The sequence below is a fragment of the Galeopterus variegatus genome, unplaced genomic scaffold (assembly GCF_000696425.1).
Source record: "Galeopterus variegatus unplaced genomic scaffold, G_variegatus-3.0.2 Scaffold446, whole genome shotgun sequence".
NCBI lineage: Eukaryota > Metazoa > Chordata > Mammalia > Dermoptera > Cynocephalidae > Galeopterus > Galeopterus variegatus.
Genome location: NW_007726557.1, coordinates 105,519 through 118,566, shown reverse-complemented (window position 1 = coordinate 118,566; position 13,048 = coordinate 105,519). Strand labels below are relative to the sequence as shown.

At 52.8% G+C, this 13,048-nt stretch overlaps 1 protein-coding gene across 2 annotated transcripts in view; it reads right to left on the bottom strand.

The window, feature by feature from the left end:
• NPLOC4 (nuclear protein localization 4 homolog (S. cerevisiae)) overlaps positions 1 to 13,048 on the bottom strand; it is a 61,677-nt gene that overhangs the window by 645 nt on the left and 47,984 nt on the right. Inside the window, exons 12-17 of one of the 2 annotated variants that reach the window (XM_008568827.1) lie at positions 12,242 to 12,313; positions 9,070 to 9,165; positions 7,416 to 7,532; positions 5,556 to 5,658; positions 1,699 to 2,416; positions 284 to 566 (exon numbers count right to left, since the gene is read on the bottom strand). In XM_008568827.1, the coding sequence (XP_008567049.1) occupies positions 2,259 to 2,416; positions 5,556 to 5,658; positions 7,416 to 7,532; positions 9,070 to 9,165; positions 12,242 to 12,313 (546 nt within the window). In that variant the 3' untranslated portion in view covers positions 284 to 566; positions 1,699 to 2,258. Of the gene's footprint in view, positions 1 to 283; positions 567 to 1,698; positions 2,417 to 5,555; positions 5,659 to 7,415; positions 7,533 to 9,069; positions 9,166 to 12,241; positions 12,314 to 13,048 lie in introns of those variants that run through there. The other variant, XM_008568826.1, reaches the window with a different exon arrangement.

The following is a 13,048-nucleotide window of genomic DNA, read 5'->3' as shown; positions in this document are numbered from 1 at the left end:
AGCCACAGCAAGAACACCTACATCTTAGCAGACTGGTGGGAAGTGAGCTGAGGTCTGGCAGGCTGGGGCAAGACCCCACCTCCTCTCTGGGCCAGGAGATGTGGTGACCACTGTGTGTTCACCTGGGCAGGTGTGCGTTCGTTCAACCCCCTCTGGGTTAGGTGGCTACTGGCATGGGCAGATGTGTCCACACTGAGGGCAGGTGTGGAGATGTGGGGCTGGGGGACCCCTGTAAGAGGAGGTAGCTGAGCCACCCAGGACCTGAACCCCTGGCAGAGCTCACCCCCAAGCCTGTGCACTTGGATCCAACTTTCTTTGGACAATGAAATAAAGTGCATGACTGAACAAAGAGTAACTCAGAATCAGAACCGAGAAATCACGCTTTTTCTTTAGCTAAGACAAAAGAAAACATGAATTATGTGGATGCCAGAACTTCAAGGTGAGGAAAACATTGGCTGAGAACACAAGGAAACTAGCTTGGTGGATAAAGATGACAGCGTATGGAAGAGGAACCGGTGTTGACAGCGGTGGCGGCGAGGTCTCCAGAGGTCTGTGCTGCCCAGCGCCTGCCCGGTGGTGGGAAACGGAATTAGCATGAATGTCCTTGGAACACACAGGTATGCAAAGGGCCCCGGGGCACCCAGGCCATCCAGTCTCATGGCTGATCTGTGGGACCAGATGAGACAGAGGGTGAAGCTCCAGCCAGGGCAGCTTTCAGGAGGGAGATGACTGCCACTGAAGTCTACTTCAGCCTGGCTGCTCCCCACCTCTCCTGGCCTCGCCAATCAGCCCTGAGTCCCAAGAGCAGATGAACTGCCTGGGCCTTCCACTTGCGGTCCCTTGCCAGGTGCACAACCAGCCACAGCCCTGGTCACATAAGAACCTGACAGGCAAGTGTTCTTTGTCCACAGTACCAAGGATGAGCGAGGTCACAGGACTGAACCCCTGGGGTAGACAGAGAAGTCCCCAAGCAGTTTGGCTGGGCTGGCCTTTCCCATGGGCGCAGTGCAGCTCAGATTCAGCTGTCATTAAGGCAAAGAGGCATCAAGATGCCCACACTCCCCTGAGGGAAGGGCCATGCCACAGTCCAGCTACAGAGAAAACTCAGAGACCACACATGTAAGACCCCACCATGACCCTGATCTGGACTGCCCGGACCTCATACTGTCAGTACAGTATTAACTGGTCAGTGCCCCCCAGAGGTCCCAAGGTGCCCTCACAAGAGGCCAGGCCCCTAATGCCCTCCCTCAAGGCCCGTCTCAATAGCCAGGGGCTAGGTGAGGCAGTGGGAAGAGGAGCACTGCGTGGGGCAGGGGACCAGAACAGCCAGTCCTGGGCACCCAGCTCACCCACCTGGGCCATCTGGGGGGACCGCCTGCTGGGCAAGAGCCACCACTCTGCTCCTGCTCAGCTTGCCATGCTGACATCTGTCACAGCTGTGTGGCTTGGTAGAAAAATCTCAGGCACTGAGGTTTACTTCAGAGAACTGACTACAGTACCCCCACCCACACTCACCCACCCTGAACACACCCGCAAGGGGCTTCACTAAAGGAGGGAAGGAAGTGGGAACTAGTCACTCTCACCCCCCACCCGCGCCCCCTTGGTGCAGTTTTTATTTTAAAAAAAATAAATAAAAGTCTTCTGGGCAGGAACTACTGATAACTGTTATTACAACCAATGCAGACTCTAAAATCCCACCTGGACGTCAGGTGAGGAGGAAAGGGGTGGGCAGCAAATTAACCTGTGGATCAAGCAGACAGGAGGCCACTCGAGTGTCCACCAGACGATGGCTATTGCAAGAGGAAAAGCGGCCTCCACAGGCAGGGCTTCTGCCTGGAACAACCGGACACAGAGGCAACAAAGCGCTCCCAACCCAAAAAACGGGGGTGGGGGTGGGGGTGTAGGGAGCATCAAAAAGGAAGGAGAAAGCTGGATGGCAGCAGTGACCTGGCCCTGCACCCCAATTCCAGGTGATGACTTAGAGGTGCTTGGTCCTTCCACTGCAGTGGGGCTGCAATAACTGGGTGAGGCATGTGGGACCTTCTCGGGAGGGGCCACTCTGCATTTCCAGTTTGGAGACTGTATTCAGCCTGCAGACCACCAGCCGTGGCTCCGTCTCTCCAGGGAAGAACGGTGCTGAGAAGCTTCAGTGGGTCAGAGACCCCAGGGTAGCCAGCCCCCGCCCCTTCAGGGCTGCCTGCAGTGGGGCTGTACAGGGAACATGTCGCGTAAGGCTCCAGGCTACAGTGGGCCGGGGCCTAAGTCCTAGGGAGGCTGCACATCTCGCAGTGGCCCGTGCCCGGCTGGTTCATGAAGGTGCAGTGCTGGCAGGCCCACATAGCAGCCGTGGTGGTGTGTGCGGAGCCCCCGACAGCGCCGTACTCATGGAGGCCTGGAAGCTGTACACCAACTGTGCCTGCAGGGAGGGAAGAGAAGCCAGCTCGTCACTTCTGCACAGAGAAGGCGCTTCACCCGACCTGAGGCTCCATAGTGTGTGCGGGCAGCTTGAGAACCCCCACAGTGGCCTGTCCTGCTCACACTTAGCAGGCGCCACAGAGGCTGTCGGCAGCACTGGTGCCCTCAACTGGCATGGCCTCAGCAGGAAACGCCTCCTTGACCTCCAGCATGCCCATTTGCTCCTCTGAGTTGCCAAGGACTATTGCTCTGTGTGAACACCCTAATCTCCTGTGGCTGGACATGTGGGTTCCTTCCAGTTCTGCGCTACTATGAACAAAGCAGCCGTGAACATTCCTGCACGATCTTTCTGTGGACCTGCGTTCTCATTTCTCTCGGGTAAAAACCTAGGAGGGGCACTGCTGGGTCCCAGGGTAGACATATCAGGTGAACTTTCTAAGAAGCTGCTGAACAGCTCTCCAGAGCATCCACCACGTGCACCCTGCGGGGGCCTGCGGCAGCTGCCGTGCCACTCCCTCACCAGCACTGGGCGCTGTTGGGATTTTTAATTTGTGTCGCTCTGACAAAAGTGTAGTGTGTCCCTGGGCCGGCCCGGTGGCACACTGCTACAATGCGCTGCTTGGGAAGCACAGCGGCACTCCCGCCGAGGGTTCGGATCCCACATACAGACCGGCCGCTCACTGGCTGAGCGAGGAGCGGGGGCAACACCGAGGGTTGCGATCCCGTAGCCGGTCCCGGTCCGGTACGGGCGCAACACTGAGGGTTGTGATCCGTTGCTGGTCACGAAAAAAGACAAAAAAAAAAAAGTGTAGTGTGTCCCACTTGTTTTAATGTGCATTTCCCTGACGACTAATGACAATGACCATTCCGATATCTCCTATTGCAGAAGGTCTAAGGCCTTTGCCCAGTTTCTGCTGAGGCTTTTTGTTTGATTATTGATTGTCAATATGTAGAGCTTCTTATACAGATGCTCCCCAGCTTAGGATGGGTTATGTCCTGATAAACCCATTACACACTGAAAACATCTTAAGTCAAAATGCACTTAATACACTAAAACTACCAAAGTTCACGGCTTAGCCCAGCCTACCTTCAGCAGGCCCAGAACACTTACACCAGCCTAGAGTCGAGCAAAATCATCTCACACAAAACCTACTTTATAGTAAAGTACTGAGCGGCTCGTCAGATGTACAGATTCTCCACCTTCACTCTTCCTCCCAAGATTGTCTCGGCTATTCTAGGCCCTCTTATAGATAAATTTCAGAACTCGTTAATTTTTATGGAGGAAAAAAAAGTCTACTGAGGGTGTTTGATTGGGAACGTGCTATCAATCTGAGGAACACTGACATCTCCAACCCAGAAAGACGCACGCTCCCATACACTCAGCTCTTCTCGCTGCAGCACGGCTATCGTGACTTCCATTCATGCTGTCCCGGACGCCTCGTGCCCTGTGGTACTTGTGCAAATGCACTCTAATATTAATTTCCATTACCAACCCTGCACATGGTCATTTGAGGTGCACTGGTAGAGTACCTTTGTGGATACAATCTGACAATCATACAACACGTTTTAGTGAAGTGAGGGCTGGTGAACACAGGAGCTCTCCCAGTACAGGCTGCTGCAGGCAGTGGATGCAGACGCTACCATCCTGCCACCTCCTGACTCGAGCTTGGGTTTCTTTTCACCTCGTCTAGGTGTGGGGGTGGAGCCCAGCACCTAATGGTGATGGCAGAGACATGCCAAGTGTTCAGACTCTTTCCTCTCCCTCAACGAGGCCAATGGCCTGGACAGCTGCCCTCCCTCAGGGTTAGGGGAGGCACCTGCACCCTCTTGGCCTCCCTGTGCTCAGTCTCTTTGGCAGTCTTTCCAGGCTGAGTGGGACACCAAAACATTTTAGTTTACTTTTTTTTTTAGAGACGACCAATAAGGGGATCTCAACCCTTGACTTGGTGTTGTCAGCACCGCGCTCAGCCAATGAGCCAACCAGCCATCCCTATATAGGATCCGAACCTGTGACTTGGTTTTATCAGCACCACACTCTCCCGAGTGAGCCACGGGCCGGCCCGGGACTCCAAAACACTAAAGCTGCTGTAATCAATGTTTCTGTGTGAAGGATCCAAATACATCCCTGGGGAGGAGTGGCTATGTAGGGAATGTGAGGGGCAGGCTGGGCTGCAGGGCAGCGAGAGCAGCACACCCCCACCACTGTACATACAGGAACACAAGGCCACGGGTGTCACTTAACAGAGCCCGGTGGGCACGTCCTGTTTTAGAAGATCTGAGCAGTATTTCAAAACTTGAAGGCAGGAAGAATATAAGGCAGATCTAGCCAGCCATCAGACTGGCACTGCTGTCAGAACTGCAGAAAAAGAAAACCAAGGCTCTGAAGACCACTGCGCTTCTAGGTAATTTGCTATCAAGAAAGCACGAGAACTCTCTCTCCACCAGGCTCCCTTGTGGCATAGATTCCAGTGAAGTTTTCCTTGGTTAATTTTGACTCCAGTACCTACTCAATGGATTGAGAAAATGGTAAGAACACTTTTAAGTTTTCCAAGGTTGTTCTGACAGAGAACTGCAGTATGTGTGCGTAAAGGCCACGGGAAGAAGGCTGCAGCGGCGTAGTGGGGGCACCAGTGCAGCAGCGGAGACGAGGGCCGGGACGTCCTCGCTGGGGTAGAGCGTTCATCCAGAGACACAAGGCACCTGCCTCAGGCCTGTAATATCCACCAGGACAGCTCACCTCACAGGAAGAATACGGTACTTCACACCTCTTTCTCCTAACCAGTAAGAAAGTGCTAACTGAGCACTGGCGGGAGAAGAAAGAAAAGCCTGAGGAGACCAAGGGCTCTGTGCTCTCAGTACCTGTACACACACAACACTTCTGCTCATCTACAGCAACTCCTGAACGGCTCCTGGGACAGAGCTGTAGGCCTAACATCTGTGGCCTGGCCAACAGGTACGTGACAAAAACGGCCATGTGCCTGGTGGGAGGTCCAGGCTACGCTTGTGCTGTCACCCACAGTGCCCACCAGGATTAATCTGCTCAGGAGCCCAGGGCGGAATGGGCAGCACAGAGCTTTGCAGTGTGTCTGCTGTCCAGCTCCAGCGCTTGGTGGCCGAGGGTGGGGGTGGGAGATACTTACTGCAGAGCTGCTCAATGGTGGCCCACTGCTCCGATTTCTTCCACGTCTGCGCGAGCTCCTCGTTTCTGGTCCTCACAGCCTCCAGCAGCAAGCTGATGCTGTCCTGCAGGAAGCCAGAAGGAAGGTCCCACTTGTTCTGCCTGAGGCAGACAGACTCTTTTTTTTGTTTGTTTTTTTCCTTTTTGTCTTTTTCCGTGTCCGGCAACGGATCGCAACCCTCAGTGTCACCCCCGCACCGGACCGGGACCAGCAACGGGATCGCAACCCTCGGCGTTGCTCCTGCACCTCGCTCAGCCAGTGAGCGGGAACCGGTCTGTATGTGGGATCCGAACCCTCCGCGGGAGCGCCGCCGCGCTTCTCAAGCGGCGCACTACAGCAGTGCGCCACCGGGCCGGCCCAAGGCAGACAGACTCTTGCTAACAGTTTCTTCTTCCTCAACATCAAGACGTATTTCAGAGGGAATTTAAAATCTTACTGATCGTAACTATAAAATGTAAAGTGCTATAACTTAGGTCTATAAATGCAAGTGCTAAATTGGGCTAAAATTTAAATTCTTCCCAAATAGCCCCAAGTGGGTGTCTATGCCTCTCTCTGCCAGGGGCTGACAGTGTGCTCAATAGTCCGGAGGATAAAAGCTCTCATCCCTTGTCCTGCAGGCTCAGAGGATGGCCTGGGTCTGGGCTGTGAGCCCCACCGTTCTCCTGCACAGCTCACCCTCTGCCTCACGTGCGTCTCCATCATGCCTGCAAATATGAAATCTGTATCCCAGGTCTCCAGGATAAAAGCGCAGGGAATTAAAATCATTCATGCTACAAGAGGTGTATAAAGCCTTCAGGGGCTCTCATACCTCCAGGAAAGGTCTTCTAACAGATGGGGGGAGAACAACATCTGTTTACCAGTGAGGTGGCCCAATGGAGGGGGAGCCTCACCTTTCACCACCCACCTGTCCACTCAGATGGGCAGTGCCTGTGCCTGAACCTGAGACCAGGAGGTGTGGCTCCCTGGCCTGATTTGGGAAAGGTACAGATGGTGGGAAAAGTCATGGTGCCTGATGTCAGACATCAGAGTGAGTGGTTTGGGGACAAAATACAGACAGATAAACCTGGCAGGACAAGGACCTGCTGTAGGCTACCTGATACAGAAAAGCCCCGGGGAGGGAGGAACCTTTCTATTCTGTCACCTTCAGGAAAAGGTACTGAGTCAGTGGTATCAGTAGCTCAGAAAGAATGTGTGACTTTCTCTCTGGTGTTTCCTCGGGTCTCAGGCAGAGGAAAAAGGCTGAAGTGGAAGGATGCCCACAGCAGCACATGCAAAGGGCCTCCTGGCTAGAGCCACCCACTATCTACCACCCCATGCCCCACAGAGAGCAGCACTGTCTGCAGAGCACCCACCCCCTTCTCCCCCACAGTGTGTCTTAAAAATGCCAACTGTGCAGCTGTGAACTTGGTGCCTGGAAACTGGCCAAGGCTTCTGGGCCAAAGCAATAAACCCAAGTTGATTGGGAGGAGGGGGGATGGCAAAAAGCAGAGGCTGTGATTCTGAAACTGTTAAGACAGGAACTTTCTTAACTGTGGAATCTCCGACACATGATGGGCTAAGCTAGAAGACAGAGCTAAATCCCCTCTACCTCCCACGTGACTGTAACAGATGAAATCGTCCTTCATCGTTGAGGGCACAGACGCTCAATGAAAATGCTGAAGGCATACAAATTCATCTTCCAGCAGGGTGAGGGGGAGGCGACCTTTAACACCAAGCTTTAGTCCAGTTTCCCAACTACATCTGGTTCGTGAGGAAAGCCAAAGCCCTCCTGGAGACCACCAAAGCCAGGTGCTCAGGCGGACAGCACACTGGGACCCTTACCTGCAGGGGCATGACCTCGTTGGTGACCAGAAACAGCAGGAGGTGGAAATCCGAGATGGTATCCAAGAACACAGACGAGGTATTCTGGGACAAATAGGTGGCCAAACTATGGAAGTCCTAGAGTGAAGGGGGCCGAGAGGGAAGGAAATAAACATGAACATTCCATTACAATTCCCAGTGCCAGACCCAGGAAGAGAGCCATTTCCTAAAACACAATCAGATACACTTAACACTGAGAGATGTCTCTCCCTTCCTTTCTTTTGCCACGGAGAGGGTCCAAGAAAACAGGACCAAACAGCTGCAATGAGCTTCTGGTCCTCATCTCCCAGGAGATGGCAGCGAGGAGACCAGAGCCAGAGAGGGAGAAGACTCTGTCAACAGCCATGTCAACCTCTTACAGACCATGTCCAGCCCAGCTACCTTCTGAGATGTCTCTAACAAACCACAACCTAAGAACAAACGTGTGCACACAGACTGCCTTCACAGCATGCACACAGCAGCCACAGCCATCTGGGTCTGGTCTGCTCTGCCGGTGCACGCAGGGCCAGAACAGAGCCATGCTGGACAAGTAGACAAACAGCACACACTGGAAGGCCCAGGAGGCTGGGCCATGCGGCCACACAGCTTGGACGGTGTCTGAGAAAGATAGCAGGATGACAAGACAAAGCGGTGGGTCAGATGGGGATGCAAGACCCTCTCTGTTAAGACTCTGTCAACAGCCATGTCAACCTCCTACAGACCATGTCCAGCCCAGCTACCTTCTGAGATGTCTCTAACAAACCACAATCTAAGAACAAACGTGTGCACACAGACTGCCTACTGCCTTCACAGCATGCACACAGCAGCCACAGCCATCTGGGTCTGGTCTGCTCTGCCGGTGCACGCAGGGCCAGAACAGAGCCATGCTGGACAAGTAGACAAACAGCACACACTGGAAGGCCCAGGAGGCTGGGCCATGCGGCCACACAGCTTGGACGGTGTCTGAGAAAGATAGCAGGATGACAAGACAAAGCGGTGGGTCAGATGGGGATGCAAGACCCTCTCTGTTTCCGTGGGATCCACAAAGAGATATGCTTACTAACAAACGATAAAAAGTTGTTGGTAGAGGACATTAAGTGACAGATAAGTTTTGGGAAAATTAAGAAATCGATGGAGAATGGTACTTGTGGCAAATCAGCAGGCCCAAGGACTTAAGGAGATCTGCCTCTGTGTTATCTGTCACCCATCCATGGAGAAGGTATTCAGGTGATCAACAGAATCCCAGAAAAGAATTAAGCTGGGCCTTGTCACAAGAATAAATCAGGAGAGTTTGAAAGCTTGGTGCTCTCTGGAAAAAATAATACTGACACTAGATGAACAATCAGCAGTTACTGTAAATTATTATTATTATTATTATTTTCCTTTTTGTCTTTTTTTCGTGACCGGTAACGGGATTGCAACCCTCGGCATTGCGCCCGCACTGCGACCGGCAATGGGATCGCAACCCTCGGTGTCGCGCCCGCACCGCGCTCAACCAGTGAGCGGACCGGTCTCCACATGGGATCCGAACCCTCAGCGGGAGCGCCACCGCACTCCTAAGCGCCACACTCTACCGAGTGCGCCACCAGGCCGGCCCAGTTACTGTAAATTATGATTCTAAAGACAAAGAGCTTACCTGTGTCTCACCCAATACATCCCGGTTTTCAATAGGAAACGGATTTTGCGAAATAGAAAAAGTGTAAACTGGATCCTTGGGGAAAGTCGTTGTGATCTGATAAAGAAAAAATATAAGCCCATGAGGAACTATACTGAAAACAGGGTGTGGACTACCCTCCAACACTTCCAAGCAGCACAGGGCCAACACCCCAAGTCCACGTTAACTACTTACAGCAATTCCAAAAGATCTTACAAGCTCTAGATTGAAAAGAACAGTTAATAGTTAACTATTAGTGTCATCCCTAAATGAAAATTCTGAAATTCTGACACCTGGGCATTAAACTAAAGAATTTGTTTTTGAACACCAAGGTCAAGGGTTCAGTCCCTGTACCAGCTGGCTGCCAAAAAAAAAGCCAGCATTTGTTTTTGAAACTGCACCATACACATGGGCAGCTCCTGGCTCTGCACCCCACTGCCACAGTACCTGACTCCAGCCGTACTGAGGCATCCCAGCCAAAGCTGCCGTCTGCGCCTCACATAGCTGCTCCCCTTATATACAGGCGTACTAAAGGCTGACCTGTCCACGCTAACGGAACCACGGGAAAGGAACTGAGAAGCCCAGGGGACATCTCAGGAGATGACTTTGTTCAAGAGGCACAGAATTAATGTCCCTCGGTTTAGAGGGCACATGCAGTCAAGCCAGTGATGGTTCTGAGCAGCACAGCGACCTCCAGGCAGCTTGCTGAGACCCTGGGCTGGGGAGCCACGCCAGGGAGCCCATGGCATTTCCAGGCAGGGATGAGAATCACAGGCCGTGAGGACTTCAGGGCACAGCTCTGCTCTCTCCCTCGTAGATAAGTGAGCTGGAGCCAAGAGCTTATATCAAAAGGTGAGCTAAGTCCTTCCTGTCCCTCAGACAGGCTTTCGTAACGACAGAGGGCACTTTGCATCTACCATATAATCAATAGAAGCTACAGGGACAGTGGCAAATGTGTAAGGATCAATACACATACGGGTTTTATACCTCTTAGCAGATGCCCCCCCTTCCCCAAAGCACACCAGCATGTGCCATCAACCACTTCTCAGTCAACATAGCTTCCTTCGCAACATGACACTGGCAGCAGCACCTCCTCCAGATTTAGAGTAGCTATTCTGGTTCCTCTGGGACTATTTTGAAATAACAAAAGTGTTGTTCTCATCTGTTTTCTATACCAGCACAGGCAGCGAGCTGTTGCAGGGAAGCTGGCCCAGGACTGAGCTGTGCCAGCTGCTCTGGAGGGACATGCTGAACCATCGGTGGCACCTCTGACCCGAGTCAGCTGGTCCCTCATAGACAAGCCCATGCAGCAGCATGGTGAAGGCTGCAGACTGGGCTGTAGGGCCTCACACTAGCTGCGGAGCCCTGACGTGAGGGATCCTGGGCCTCACTCTGCTCTTCTGTCAGAGGTGACCAGAGTGCCTCCCCCCGACAGCTGGTGTGAGGACTCATTGTGCTCACACACGTGGGGCATCTGGCACAGGCCTGGCACACTTGGTGCTGGATCCTAGCTGCAGGCAGGACCCTACAGGCAGTGGAGGTGCTGTCCACACTGCAGAGACAAAAGCCCAGGATTTTGCGGGTCCCCCCTATTGGGAAAGCAGAGATGGCAACTGCAAAATACTTACTAGTAAATAAACTTGCGGAATTAAGAGAGGTATTTGTGTGTCTTATAATTGGTCCTTTGAGAGTAATAGAACCAAAGCCCACGGGGCCCATGTGACCATCCCCAACATCCTGCTGGAGGAGGTGGGGGGCATCCGGATTGTCTTGCACTTATACCCTCTCCCCACCCACGTCCATCAGCTAGACAATGCCCCAGCAGTTCCACAGAAGCCCAGGAAATGTTGCCTCATACCTTTCCCTGCCGGAAACAGCCATGCCATCCCAAGGTTTTCAGAACAGAAAACGACCCTAGTCCAGGCCTGTGCCTGTGGGTCTTTGGCCCTGGGCAAGAAGCTGCACACACTGCTTTGGGCACCTGCTTTCAAGGGACTCCCCATGTCTCACTTCAACATGGATAGGGAGCTTGGGTATCCCAGGGTGGAATGCTCCCTCAGCAACTAAGTACCACAGGAAAAGGCTCTGAGGCAAGAACTTCTTTTACAAAAGGAATGGAAAGAGGTGAGGGAAGCCGCTGGGGAGGGAGAAGACCTTAGAAAGCTGGTTTTAAATCATGTCGACTCCTCCTGAGTGTATGTTCCATCAATCTGTTTTCATCTTAATTACACCCTAGGTAGTCTAAAAAACAGATGCCTTTATGGCCTAGGTAATAAATGTGTTCTTGGGAGCTGTCAATTGGAATGGAGCATTGAACGGAGCTTGGCTCGTGGGGACCCACCACTCCAAATGCAATGATATTTTACTGTCTGCATCACATGCCAGTCCTGAGTCCAAGATCAGATGCACAGACCCTGGTGTGGCAGCAGTGTCGGAAATGAGCCGCCTCCAGCCCTGACTGTGCTGCATGGTCTGCTGCAAATGCCCCCGGCTCTCTCCCACTGGGCTTGCAGCCCTTTGGCCCCTGGCACGGCCGTATCTGCATGACCATAAAGAGCCTCCAGAAAGAGCTGAGACTCTGGGAGGATGCAGCAGAGCCATCCTGGCTCCCGGAGTTCCACTCAGAAAAACACACGCACCCCTCCCTCAAGGACAGTGAGTCACAGGTGTGTCCCCACGTTGCTTGCTATGGGGTGCAGCAGCTGTGCTGTGACAGGGCAGCACCTGCACAGGCTGGGTGGATGGCAGCCGCAAGCCGAGCACAGCGTATATGGACGAGACTGCTCGGACACTCTCGTGGCTCAAACCCAAGCCTCTGGGGCTTGCTGCTTTCCAGGGATCTAGGGCAGGGGGATCTTCCGTCAGCACTTTAGGATCTGGAAAGTTAAACTCTAGGTTGTTTTCAAGGAAATAAAAACCTGAAACTAAAAGAAAAGCCCTTAAAATTGTGAGCTTTTCAGAATGCTGGGTGCTCCATGATTCAACAAACTCCTCCTGCGTGCCTGTTCTGCGCCAGACACTGCATCAGCAGAGAGCGCGAACCTTCCAGCCCCCACCACCACCTCCCCCTCCAGCGGCCACCACCCAGCCGTCCTGACCTCCAAGGCACCTAATGGGTCAGCCCACCCAGTCTGAGCATGAGGGGAGCACTTACGTCTATGATCAGATACTCCACAGGCAGGGGGCGGGCCAGCTGGGTGATCTCATTGCCAAACTTGTCTATGTCCTGAAACAATCAAAGGTGAATGGCCGTGAGTGAAGGTGACAGTGATATGTTTTCCATTTCACATGAATGTCTCACCTTTTAAACTGTGGCAACTCTTGCCACGGTGCACACAGAGCAGAAAGGAAAGGTGCGTGGTTTTGCAGCAAATTTGCCTTCCGTCACTTCCTGGAGCTCTTTCCTGCTGCTACAACCCAGGACAGCAATGGTACTCTCGGATCCTGGGTGCCTCCAGCCCCACACATATAGTGCTCAGCCTGGCACATCAGAGACGGGCAGGGGGCCCACGTCTGTGCCCTCTGCACCCTCTGCAAGCACTGGCTGCCCTCAGGCCCGGTCTGTGCCCTCTGCACCCTCTGCAAGCACTGGAAGCCTTGCCTCTGAACTAATTCTAAGCTCTCCACTCTGAATGACCAAGTTCATGGAAACCCAGCCCTCATACGTCAGTACAATAAGGACATGCAGAAACGAGCACACACACAAATATGCAGACACAGAACCCCCATCTGTCAAAGTCTGAACTTGTTCTGCTTTGTCAGATGCATGGAACATAAAGTTTAATTATAGGGAAAAACGGCCAGCATATGTTCATTAATCATAAAATGACAATTAGATCTGATTTATGTCAAACTTGCTGAGTTCAAACAGAGCTCTAGAAATAAACTCATAAGAACTGATGCTTTTCATTAAAGATTCTGCAAGGGGGGTCATATTTTCTATCTAAATCATCACAACATC